Source organism: Chelonia mydas, chromosome 18, assembly GCF_015237465.2.
Source record: "Chelonia mydas isolate rCheMyd1 chromosome 18, rCheMyd1.pri.v2, whole genome shotgun sequence".
NCBI classification, from domain to species: domain Eukaryota; kingdom Metazoa; phylum Chordata; order Testudines; family Cheloniidae; genus Chelonia; species Chelonia mydas.
This window is the reverse complement of record NC_051258.2, coordinates 12724192-12737295: the sequence shown is the minus strand read 5'-3', so window position 1 is coordinate 12737295 and position 13104 is coordinate 12724192. Positions and strand designations below refer to the sequence as shown.

Sequence of the window (13104 nt, the reverse complement as noted above, 5' to 3'; positions counted from 1 at the left end):
AAATTTCTCCTTCACATTTTCTCTTTTAGACCCATAAAGGACTTCTTTTATTTACAAGGGTACAAGGAAGTCCCTTTCGATTTAGCCATCTTTTAAGAAAATCTGAAACTCTGCCTTTTCTAAAGTGAAAACAGGAACCAAATATATCACTCTGTATCAAGAAAACTGGCCACTGTAAAATCTTGAATAAACAACCTGAAAAACCATATGCTAGTTGTGAGAAAGTTGTTTGTGGTTAGGTTTGAGAAATTCGTAAGAACACAGGAAACCTCTTGAATTGCTCAAAATCAGTTATGATTTCCTGGGTATTACTACTGTTTTGATTTTTTACTGTTCCTTTCTGTGATCTGTATCACTCAGTTAAAAAGACAGGACTTAAGGACTGAGGTGAAGCAGGGGTAGCTTAATGTTGTACCTGATCAGTAAATGACTGCTGAAGAACTAGTCATTAAATGTACTGCTTTCTCATTTAAAAGAAAAACAGAAAGAAAGCACTCTTCCCTTTTGCAATTCAATTTCCCTTTCAGTTCTATTTATCAGAGTGAAGTATTTAACCAAAGCATTGAGTATTTCTCAATACTAACGCTACACTTTTCTAATAATTGATGTTAAAAGGTTTAACAACTCTGGTATTATACTCATTTTTAGTGCAACATAACTGATTACAAGATAAACACTAAAGAAATAATTTCATAAAAATTGCTTTTTATACTATGGACATTAAACAACATAGTTTGTACTTTTAACATTTATATTCTAGTTCTTTATAAAATAACGAAAAGCACCGATTAAACAAAAACTGAAAACTGCCATTTAAGCTTTTTTATATATATAATTTCTTTGAAGGACAGAAACACTAGGAAGAAATCACAAATAAAGTATTAAAAGGACACAGTCAGGTCAAATTCAGACAACAGCTTTGTGTGTGTGTGTGTATACACGCACGTGCACACACACACACACACCCTAGCCCCACTTGAAATGTTTCCATGTTTTGTCATGTTGTAGTTATTTATTTTAATTACCACAAGAGAACCAGCTTCCCATCCCAAAGACATTTTCCTGCAGTGTCTGCATTGTGTTAGGAGGACTAGAAAGTGAAACTGATTACAAACAAAACAACTAAATTGATTAGTCTGTTTTCACTGTCAAAGATGAATGACATACAAGTATTCAATTTTCACTGTCTGCTTTTTAAAACTATTAATGTATTAGTAGCATATATAAAGAGATAGTATTTTTAATCTAAGAATTTAAGTGTGTTTATTCGGTTTTATGCATAGTAACAGAATCCTTTTTACACATTATAAATTACACCACCATGAAAAGCTTTGCTAGCTTTCACTAGTCACACAATTCTATAATTTACTTAAAGACACTTTGTATCTTCAGATAAATGTACCTTCAGATAAACATTCTAGTATGTGCTATCTATAGTAATTAAAGTGTTCAAGTGTAGCAGCCTCTATCTGTGGATGTACCGAAGCCAAACAAGGCCTCATAACCCATAATTCACAACAACAAGTTAGTTAAAAACTAATCTTTAGAATCCAGCAGCTCAGGATTCTACTCCAGTAAAAGCAGCTTTAGGCTGGAAAATAAGAACAGTCTGAGCTCTAACAAGAAACTGCAGATGAAATTCTAGTGGATTAAAACAACTACCATTTATGTACAGTCTTCTGCAGAAATCTCAGCAGTAAATAAAAATAGCAAGTGGAAAATTAAGTTTCTGCAGCCATCTTTTCAAAGAAATAGAAAAAAGGTAAGCGTGTATTCCGATCTTCCTTCTGATATTTCTACCAATACTTCAACAAGGCAACGAAGTATTCATGTTCTGCAGATACATAGGGTTAAAATGAGATGATAAGATGATTTCATAAATATTACATGTATAAATTATTGTTACATTTTGGTCTTTAGACTAGTAATAACTGGTCAGAGTACCTGAAAAGAGCTTGTGCACTTTTAATCATAGCCACTATCTATAAAGTCCTGTAGACTTTCAATTACTTATCAAGTCTTCATGCTATGAAAAGAAAATGCAGCAAGAGATTGCATTTCACTCCGGTGAATTTACAGAAGCAAACATTTTTACAGATTAAACAAATAAAATGTTTCCATCACAAGAAGTCAGTTGCATTTTAGTATCTCTTCAAATATTCTCATTTTTGATGCTCCACCTTTAAATTATAAATTTAAAGTCCACAAATACCACCATCAGATCAATTAAAGTATCTTATATGCCTTTCGAATACATAGGTTCACATTCTGGTAAAGAATCGTTTGCAATACAGTACTCTAATGAAATCTGTTCAAAAGCAGACCTGCAATGCGTATGCTTTCAGTTTGCAAGATCAATCAATATCCAAACGGCTAACATTTAAGAAGGGTATATAGCAAAAGACGCAATAAAACTACGTGTTTACTTTAGGAACAAGACAATGTTCTCTATAAAATCATGAAGGTTACGTTCCAAGGGGCTCTATGAGGTGTTAGATTTCCCATTTCTATTCACAGTTAACGGTCAAAGCTCTTCTATTAACCAAAATACCATCAGGGTTTTAAAACTGCACACACACACACCTGCCTTTCAAGAACCATGGGAGAAGCTGTATTTACAATATGCAACCAGTCTAGGATTGAGCGGGTAGTCTCATCACATTTCACGACTTTAGCTTTTCTTTGAAACAAGTTACGACCTCTATTCCTCTATTAATTTCAGAGCAAACTACCTTTAAGAGGAGGAAGAAAATATTCACGATGTAAAATCCAAGATCTTTTTTGTGTGTGTGTGGGGGGGGAGAATTATGTAACACACACCCCCCTTGCTGCAGACTCCATCAACGCAACCATCAAACCAAAACAGAGTCAGAAGCATTATGCTTCGCGCATTCCTCTCCTTCCCACCAACATACATCTTAAAACAAAGTCATTAGCAGAGCCATTGCCTCCCCAGCCACTCCCGGAGACCCGGGCAGTCGAGCCTCAACCTACATCTCTCAGAAGGAAGAGAACAGCTGCCCTAACCAAGGTGGGCAAGTCTCCCTTACCGGGAATAACCAACCACTACAACCCATCATCATGCCCGGCTCAGCATTAAAGAGAAGTACGGGTGGCAACTCCCCTCCCTAGTTTTTGGGGGGTTAAACTTTCCCAACCACCAACACACACACGATAAATCATCCCGATCCGGCTGTCGGGAAGTCTCGCTCACTAGGACAACTCTCTCCTTCCTCCTCCATCATCCTTTGATCTATGATTAGGATTATGTGTTCCACGCTGAGTATGGGGGAGGGTAACTCCCCATCATACCTCTTGCACCCCCTAACCCAGCACCATGGAGGAGAGGGAGTAACCCCCTTTCATCCCCAGCACCCTGGAGAGAGGCATCATCATCCAGCAGTACCCATCATCCCCCAAAGAACGAAGGAAGCCAAAGACGTTGCCTTCGCCCCCAACTCAGCCCTCGCATAGAAGGTGGTTTTACTCAAGGTAAAGGGATTAATTCCCATATGAAATAAGAGAGGGTTAAATTCCACCGCGAGAGAGGTAAAGGGGATATTACCATGGGGAAAACAGGTTAGATTCCCCCCCTCAAGGAAAGGAGCAGGGGGCTCAAACCACACAGACAGGTAGGTAAATTGGGTGCCCCAAAGAGAATGCGGTTAAACCCCATCAAAGAGGGGAACTGGGGCTTAAAGGCCATAGAGATTATAAATGGGATGCATGAGATGTCATCGTAAATGGAGTAAACCCCACCTCCAAAAAGGGGAACAGGGGTCCAAGCCTCCCAGAGGGGACAGCTAGGGTGCCACAGGGTTAAATCTATAGATAGGGTGTCACGGGGAATTGGGGGGGAGAGAGGGGTTCAAGCCCCGCAGAGGACGGGCGGGGTGTCACGGGGAATTGGGGGGGGGCGGAGGGAGGGGCTCAAGCCCCGCAGAGGACGGGCGGGGTGTCACGGGGAATTGGGGGGGGGGGGGCGCAGAGGGAGGGGCTCAAACCCCGCAGAGGACGGGCGGGGTGTCACGGGGAATTGGGGGGGGGGCGGAGGGAGGGGCTCAAGCCCCGCAGAGGACGGGCGGGGTGTCACGGGGAACTGAGGGGGGGAGGCTCAAGCCCCGCAGAGGACGGGCGGGGTGTCACGGGGAATTGAGGGGGGGGGGGGCTCAAGCCCCGCAGAGGACGGGCGGGGTGTCACGGGGAATTGAGGGGGGGGGGGGCTCAAGCCCCGCAGAGGACGGGCGGGGTGTCACGGGGAATTGAGGGGGGGGGGGGGCTCAAGCCCCGCAGAGGACGGGCGGGGTGTCACGGGGAATTGAGGGGGGGGGGGCTCAAGCCCCGCAGAGGACGGGCGGGGTGTCACGGGGAATTGAGGGGGGGGGGCTCAAGCCCCGCAGAGGACGGGCGGGGTGTCACGGAGAATTGAGGGGGGGGCTCAAGCCCCGCAGAGGACGGGCGGGGTATCACGGGGAATTGAGGGGGGGCTCAAGCCCCGCAGAGGACGGGCGGGGTGTCACGGGGAATTGGGGGGGGGCTCAAGCCCCGCAGAGGACGGGCGGGGTGTCACGGGGAATTGGGGGGGGGGGGCTCAAGCGCCGCAGAGGACGGGCGGGGTGTCACGGGGCAGGTGTTAGAGGCGCCCCCTCACACGCAGTCTCCCAGGGAGGGTTCAGTGCGGCGGGTTCACCCCCCCACCGGGGCTCACTCACCTCTAGTAGCCCAGACCCCAGCGCAGAGCAGCCCAGCGGTGAGCAGCCAGGCGGGCGTCAGGAGGGGGCAGAGCATCCCGGGGCGCAGCATCGCTCGCTCTCTCCCCGCTCAGGGGGGGGGGGGACTGACCCCTAAGAGACAGGGGAGGGGGCGCCCCCAGCGGGCCCGGCTGCGTCCCGCGCCGCGCGGCGGAGGGTCTGGGGCGCTGAGGAAGCTCCGCTCCCTTCCTCAGAGCCCAGCGCTCCGCCAGCAGCCGCTAAGATCAAGATGGCGGCGGCTGATGCTTAGGCTCATTCTCTCCCGCAGCGGTTACCAGGCGGGGGAGGGGGAGCCGGGGAGAAACCAACTCAGAGAGGGGGAGAGGGATGGCGTATAGGGGATGGAAGAAACCACCTCATTCCTATGGAGGAGGGGAACAAACCACTTAATCTTCGCAGGGGGAGAGGGGTGCAAAACGAGAGAACTCACCTGGGGCAAGAGGGTAGAACCATTTATGGGGGGGGACACACCTTATTTCTTGGGGTGGATTAGAGGGAGGAGAGAAATCAAACCTGTTGCGGGGGGGGGGGTGTTCATGGAGGGGAGAGACCACCTCATGGGGGTGGATAACATTTCTGCGGGAAATGTTGGGGGGCGGGGGTTGAGGGAAGGAAAGTACCATGTGGGGCGGTAGACAGATGGGGGAAAAAACCATCTCATCTCTGTGGGGAGAAGGTTGTTTTCACCCTCTACCTGGAAGAAACCAAAACTACCCCGCCCTCTCCTCTGGACTCCTGTCACAGCCAGGGCTGGTTGTGCCCCTGCTCTCCCTCTGCAGAGCCCAGGGCTTCCTCCTCCAGCGTGGGGATGGCTCCATTCTTTTTGCACTGGCGGGGGAGGATGCGGGTGCTCACGGGCCTGCCCGTTTGCATTGTATTAAACATCACACATTGCAATGCCATCTCTCATGATTTGCTCTGTAGAGGTAGGAGCGCAGGCGGGAGGTATGTAGATGCTGACGCACCATCCATTTTGTATTGCATTGCAAGCTCTCATCGCTTGTATTGAAAAGGGGGCAGAATGCAGATGCTGCTGCTCAGTCAATCGTGCACTGTGTTAAGCACCACATCGTGGGCGCTACCAGGATAAAAATAAATAACATTGCAATGCATACTACCGTGGTCTGTGTTGGCTGGAGTGGAAGGCAGAGCTAAATGCAGATGCGTTATTCAGTTTGCTTTACACTGCAATGCAGACTCCCTTGGATGCAGGGAGGGAAGGTACAGATGCTCAGTTCCTTTTGTGTCGCATTAAACTTCATATTCCACTGCAAACTCGCGTGGTTTTCCACTGGATGAGGCAGAGGCGGAGGAGTTAAAACGGTGGCGCCCTGTTACTTATTTAATGTGTGCACATGGAGTGGGTGGATGGTGGGAACGTAAAATGCTGTATCACTAGCAATGCTTTCTCCTTTTTGTATTGTACAGTATTAAAATTCACAAACTGCAATGCAATGAAATCTATCCAGAAACCAAATCCTTCAGTCTTTACTCAGCCAAAAGCCCAGCTGAAATCAAGGACATTTTTCCTAGGTAAGAACTGATGAAAGATTGTAGGATTTACATAAGGAACAGTTTGCAGTATAATTGGCCTAATGCAACAATTATTTTTAGGAGCCTAGATTTCTCTCCAAAGTATGTAGGATTGTTGTCTTCCTTCTATTATTGTGTACTCTATTTCCATTGTTGTGTTGTTAATTTTTCCTGATTTTCTCCAAAGAATAATTGTTTGCATTCCTGCCATTGAAATTAACTGTGTTACAAGATTGCTCTGTATCTTGCTAATACAAAAATAATATTTTGCTCTTGTATAACTCCTTCCACATGAGGATCTGGAGTTACTTTACAAACATTAAATAATTAAACCTTCATGACTCAATAGTGGGCCACTATCAAGTCATTCTTTTAAAAATTACTTTTTAAAAATTCCAGTTCCTGATACAGCAGCTTTTAAATAGTATATCCTGACTTTCTAAACATTCCTTTACATTTTTATAAGGGATTGGCCTGCTCCTGTGTTAATATTTGCAAAGATATTTCCAGCAAGGCTGGAATTGATTCAAGGCCCTGATCCTGCTATAGGGGAGTAGGATCAAGCCCTTAGAGCCTGATTCTTCAATGATAGGCGTAGAGGTCTGCCCACAAATATCATATTGTAGGCTGGTAGCTTACCAGGGAAATGGTAAAAGAGACCTGCATAAAGTACTGTCAAATGCACAATGTGAAAAAAATAGAGAAAAATATGGCGAGGGTTGGTTTGTTTTTTAAAGTAATCTAAGGCCACAATGCTGCAAAGACTTATCTATATGCTTAACTTTAAGTACATGCATAAGTCTTTATAGGATCAGGTCTATAGATGATTTTTGAGTTGGTGTCCTTTTAAGAATATTAGCCCCATTTTACAGATGGAGAAACTGAGGCACAAAATGCCTTTCTCATAATTGAGTAGTATAAACGTTTCTGCATAGAGTAGCTAAACTATATTTCAAGTACCTAAGAAGCATGCAGACATTGAGATTAGTGAGATGCATTTTTATGTACATTGATTCTTTTTTATTAAGACACAGCATTATTAGTTCTATCTGGGAAAACGTGCAGGTGCCTCATGTGGAAGAAGCCTGCATGTGAATAATTCAGTTGCACAGAATCTGTTCAGCAGCAGAAGGATGATGGTCTCAGGTTCCTTTGTTATTATTGCTCTTTGATCAAAAAATTCAATCAGAGAGCCAATTTCAAAAGAGGAAAATCTACCTTCCCAGATGTATAGAGCTTCATAAAAGCCAAAGTGAGACAGACTGATTTTATCATTACAGAGATGACTGTTTTGCACCTATTAGCCATTTCACGCCCACAGTAAAATAAAACAGACTGTTTTGACATCCCTGATATGGTTTTTATTTCCATCTTTTTTTATATATTTAAACGCATCATGTGCCTTTAGTGCTGGCATGACAGACAGCTCTGTTTATTTATAGAACAGGCAGTCCCAGTAACAGCTCCTGCCACATTGCCCCACCAATATACCAGCAAAGCAAACTCCAGATGTAGGGGACATCCAGCCTTCCAGAGCAGAGTGAATAATTTATTCACCACACCAGTCAGTCCTTGGTCTACTCTACTAAAAGACAACTAGTAACAATTATTGTGCTGTTTTGTCTTACTCTTATGGACACTTCACCACTGGGAATTGGACAAAGGCCACCAAAGAGCCATCAGAGGCAACTTTCACTCCCTAGCATCCTGGGCTGGATTTAAACTGGATCCTGCAGGTGAAGATTTTCATGCTTTACCAGTCCCCTACATTATTCATCCCACCTCCAGGATGCTTATTTTAGTTTGGCAGCTATATATTCTATGTTGTTGAAATATGACTGCTTCCTCAACATGGAGCCAATATCTTGTGAGCATGTATCCCACTGAACATCAGAGAAAAGTAGTGAAAGAAACAACTGAATGTCCCACATCATTAAAAGGAGCTTGGGGAGTCTAAGGCTTGGAGCAGGACGCTCTGAGACAGAATTCTTGAGTGCTATTCCTAGCAGTGCCAATGATTTTTTTAAAGCAAGTTACTTAATCTTTCTGTGGCTCAGCTGACCAATCTATAAAATGGTAATAATAATACTTCCTTGTAGGGGTAATTTGAAACTTGTGTTTGTAAAGTAATGTGTGATTCTCACATTTAAGGTGCTATGGATATGCACTGTATTATTAATAAAACAGACTGTCCCATTAGAAGATGACAGAAAGGATTATAGACGGTCTACAAAAATGTAAGTAAACTAATTTATTTTCCCAAGCCCTGGGGCCTGATCCAGGGAGGTGCTGAGCATCCACAACTTCCCATAGGAGTTGTGGGTGTTGAGCATCTCTTGGGCTCAGCCCCAGGGCAGGTCGGGATAGGCCCACTTTCTTTACACAGTTCCTTACAGATGCATCATTTCCTCTTCAAACTGATGCTCAAAAAAAAAAAATGAAACCCTTCAGGGATCTTTTTCTGTGAGGCTCCATCCTGAGGGAACAGCTTCCACTACTCACATTGCTCTTTGAATTTCCAAGGTGCTATTCGGCAGCTGGAGAAATGCCATATTGTGCATTGTTCAAAGAGTTTTACTAGAGCTTAATACGATCTCCAAGATGTGCCAAGTCTATCATTACCTGACAATAGAATTTTGTTAGTTCATAACAAAATAGTAGGGTTTGGACAGCTTGTATAAACACATTTATGATGTTATTACTTCCTTGGTGGAGAGCAAGAGGGTGGATTTTTATTATTTTATTTTAGGTGTAAGCAGCAGCATAGATACCAATGTCTGACTTGGCAATCAAATACGGCTGGTGTGACTACATCAACCAGAGATGGACCCAGAGCATCAGGGCAACCCGAATCGGACATGTTGCTCACCAGCACATAGAAAGATTGAAAAAACCAAGAGTTTGAAAATCAGAAAGCAAACCAAAGTAGTCCCATAAAATTAATTTACATCCAGAAGAGCAAACCCCCGTTCATTCTACCCACACATTACAACACCTTTGCTAGAACCACCATGTTCTGAAAAGAGCAGGAACCTACAGGATAATACCCTGAGGGAAGACACTCAGTGTTATGCTCCCTGTTTGCCAGTTGTGCAGCGCTGCTTCTAACTTTGCTGTGTAACCATCCCTTGGCAAAGTGACCAGTTTACCTCACAGCTACTTATTTTGGGGGCTGGACGATGACCCAGACCACTTGCTTTATCAGCAGCTAGAAAGTCAGTCTGCATTTCTTATTCAAGCTTCCCATAAAAATGTCTTGATTTAACAATCTGCTCAACTGTGACGATTTGGAAGTTCTGTCTGTATCAATTCTTAGTTATGGATGAGGTTATGAAATTGTATCATGACATTACCATGTCTTGGAAAGCCTATATGTTTGTGGAACCACTGTGAGTTAGCAGAGTTGTTTCACATTTTTGCCAGGCCAGAGACAATGGTGGGTGACAAAGCAGACAATAGCCTATTCAAAGTAAAATACCTTTGGACAATGGATTTGCTCTAGCTGGGGTAAGACACTTCCTCCTCTTGTCTGAAGGGGGGGGGGGGGGGTGGACCCTTGGGAGCCATCGAAAGTTACCAAAAAGCAGAACAAAAGCAGCAGGTCACCCCCGCTCCCCAGCAGGAAATTAGAAAGGGACACACAGAGGGGACATGGGGGAGGGAGCCATTTTATACCAGATTAAGATGAGGGAGGCTGCAGCGGGGAAAGGATAGGCAAGGGGGCAGAGAACCCTGCCTGACTGATGGAACACAGATGAGCTCCCAAGGGAAAGGTGAGCTACCGAGGGACATTGCGTTTAGGATATTCTATGTGTTTTATTAAAGTAAAGAACAGCTGTGCTAGAATCAGTGCTAAGCCTGTCTACCAGTATGGCTTGGTCTACACTGCAAGGTTAGGTCGACATAGGGTGACCAGATGTCCCAATTTTATAGGGACAGTCCTGATATTTGGAGCTGTGTCTTATATAGGCTCCTATTACCCCCCGCCCCCATCCCAATTTTTCACACTTCCTGTCTGGTCACCCTAGGTCGACATAAGGCAGCTTACATTGTCTACATGAAAATGCACTACACTACACTGCAAACGTCTACACGAAAATGTCACTCCCGCTGATGTAACTTACCCCCTACAACTACTTAATAACTCCACCTCTGTGAGAGGCGTAGCGTTTAGGTTGATGTAGTTAGGTTGACACAGTGTCAGTGTAGACACTGCATTGCTTACATTGACTGCTACTGCCTTTCAGAAGCCATCCCACAATTCCCAACATTGACAATTGAATCGGTGCAAGCACTCCTAGTGAGGACACGCACCAACAACACAAGGAGCTTAGTGTAGATATGGAAAAGCAATTTAATTACTCCAGTGACTGTAAGTCAACGTAACTTAGGTCGATTTAGTTTTATAGTGTAGATTTGCCCTTAGCGTTTAAGCGCTCACAGCTACCACATTGGCCCTGAAAGAGAGAATTTGTAAACCAGAAGCTTCACACCTTTTGGGTGGGTTCTGCGAGAAGGGTATGCTTAAGTACAAGGGAGCTGAAGGCTCAGTGCTGCATGCAGAGGGGCTAGACAGCTGGACAGTGGGTTACAACACTCAGAGTGGGGTGCTAGATAGAAGGTCTGAGCTGAGAGAGTATGCCTAGGGACTCAGAGATTGGGGCCATGGCTGGATTCCAGTCAGGCCCCAACAGCTTGAAACACCTCAGGGACACAGAGCAACACAGGCTTGGATTCCCCTTGTAGCAGTCCAACTGGGCTAGGAAGGGGGACTTGCTAGGATGTGCAACACCAATATATGCTAGATAGCACATCATATCAATAGAAGCCTCTAGCCCAGCTGTTGCAGTGTATAGCTGAATCCTGACATTCTATCAATGTTTCACCAGCTGAGAGTGTGTTATAATGTATATTTTTCTTTTGGTAAGTAGGAGCCCAACCGAACAAATCCTTACTCACAGGAGTAATCTTATTGACTCAATGCATAATTAAGGACCACGCACACACAAGGAAACGTTTGCAGGGCTATTAAAAGACAGCCGCTGATGCATGTGTGATAAGGTACAGATCTGCTAAATTGGTAAATTATTGGTAATTAATTGATGGTAAATGGTAAGTGGTAATTGGTATTAAATTGATGGTAAATTATTTAACTTGAGTTCTACTAAAACATGTGCTCCTAACATCACTTTTCCAACTTGAGTGTCATCTCATAAACAGGAAAGGAAAAATATTGCAGCGCTTATCTAAATAGTTCTGATCCTCCAAAACCTATGAAGGCGAGACACTGCGGAGAGAATATTTCAGGGCCGCTTTATGTAGAGATAGATGCTTTCCCAAATTACCTTAATTAAAAAAAAAAAAAAGAATTAATCTGCAATTATGTCACTTTGTGCTATGGCACTACCAGATCTCAGGGCTTGTCTACACTACCGGCTCGATTGACAGGCAGTGATCGATTTAGCAGGGGTCGATTTATCATGCCTAGTATAGATAAGTTTTAGAGTAGCAGCCGTGTTAGTCTGTATCCGCAAAAAGAACAGGAGTACTTGTGGCACCTTAGAGACTAACAAATTTATTAGAGCATAAGCTTTCGTGGGCCACAGCCCACTTCATCGGATGCATAGAATGGAACATATAGTAAGATAGATAGATATACACATACAGATAAGTTTAAAGTTACCATACAAACTGTTTCAGAGTAACAGCCGTGTTAGTCTGTATTCGCAAAAAGAAAAGGAGTACTTGTGGCACCTTAGAGACTAACCAATTTATTTGAGCATAAGCTTTCATGAGCTACAAATATTCAAATATTATTCATGTAGCTGAAGTTGCGGAACTTAGATTGATCCCCCCGCGTAGTGTAGACCAGCTCTCGTTAATTAGCCTAGGTTGGGCTGGGTCAGCATGGAGCTGAGAGATTTCCAAGGAACAGGTAGGTGCTGCCAGTATCTCAGTAACTAAAATTCCTCCATAACAGTCAGTGCTGACTAAGGCCCTGAGTCAGTAAAGTCAATGAAATTTAAGTATAAAGTTAAGAACGTTTTTAAGTGTTTTGCTGTACTGGGGCCCCTACAGCCCAGCACGTTGACAGAGAGTGTTGTGGTGTTGGAAATGCCAGTTCTGTATGAGACATAAAAATAAGGTCCTAATCCCTCATAATCATTAAAGATCCCTGGGCACTTTCCTAAGATTGTTAAAGACGGAGTCCTAACCAAAAGCCTTGCATTCTACCAACCTAAATTCACCCTGCAATTTCAGCGTGAAATGGAAAGTGGTTCCTGTCCTACACTTGGGTAGTGCTGTTTGCTGTTAAACAGCTGCTGTGCTTTATGACTTTCATTGGTGGAGCAAGAGATCCCTCTCCTCTCTATAAAAATGCAAGATGCTATTATTTTCATAGGAACCCCGTACAGAACTAACGTAGGCTTCTTAATCTTTCCCACTGGTCTTCCTCCTACACCTTGGCCTGCCTCTTCATCGCCATAAATATGCAATTTTGTTTTTACTAGTAACCGATAAAACTGGGACAAAGGCCTCTTGGCAGAACACATTTTCTGTTAAAGCTGACAAACTAGTGGACTGGTGTCCTTGAAACACACAGCATGACTAATGCTCGGTTTACAAGGATCTAGGAGCACACATATTTCTTGCACTTGTCAGAATGGAGCTGAGCAGCCAGAAATGAAGAGCTAAGACTATGGGTAAAAATGAATGCCCTGCACTGCTTCTTACTTCAAGGAGAGGTGTGTATCATACCTGGAGAGGTGGGGTTCTTGACCAGCAAACTCAGTCTATAATAGGGATGAGCCTGATCCAC

At 44.2% G+C, this 13104-nt stretch overlaps 1 protein-coding gene and 1 long non-coding RNA gene across 5 annotated transcripts in view; one reads left to right on the top strand and one right to left on the bottom strand.

Moving 5' to 3' along the window:
* Window positions 1-5143, bottom strand: part of CLSTN1 (calsyntenin 1) — a 61610-nt gene extending 56467 nt beyond the window's left edge. The window contains exon 1 of one of the 4 annotated variants that reach the window (XM_037881477.2): window positions 4713-5143. In XM_037881477.2, coding sequence (XP_037737405.1) covers window positions 4713-4803 — 91 coding nt within the window. In that variant the 5' untranslated portion in view covers window positions 4804-5143. The remainder of the gene's footprint in view (window positions 1-4712) is intronic. The other 3 variants (XM_037881475.2, XM_037881474.2, XM_037881476.2) reach the window with 3 other exon arrangements.
* A 267-nt stretch (window positions 5144-5410) lies between these two features.
* Window positions 5411-11839, top strand: LOC114020523. Its single transcript, XR_006286414.1, has 3 exons — window positions 5411-6284; window positions 8436-8521; window positions 11216-11839. It is a non-coding gene; the product is annotated as an uncharacterized LOC114020523 (long non-coding RNA).
* The last annotated feature ends 1265 nt before the right edge of the window (window positions 11840-13104 follow it).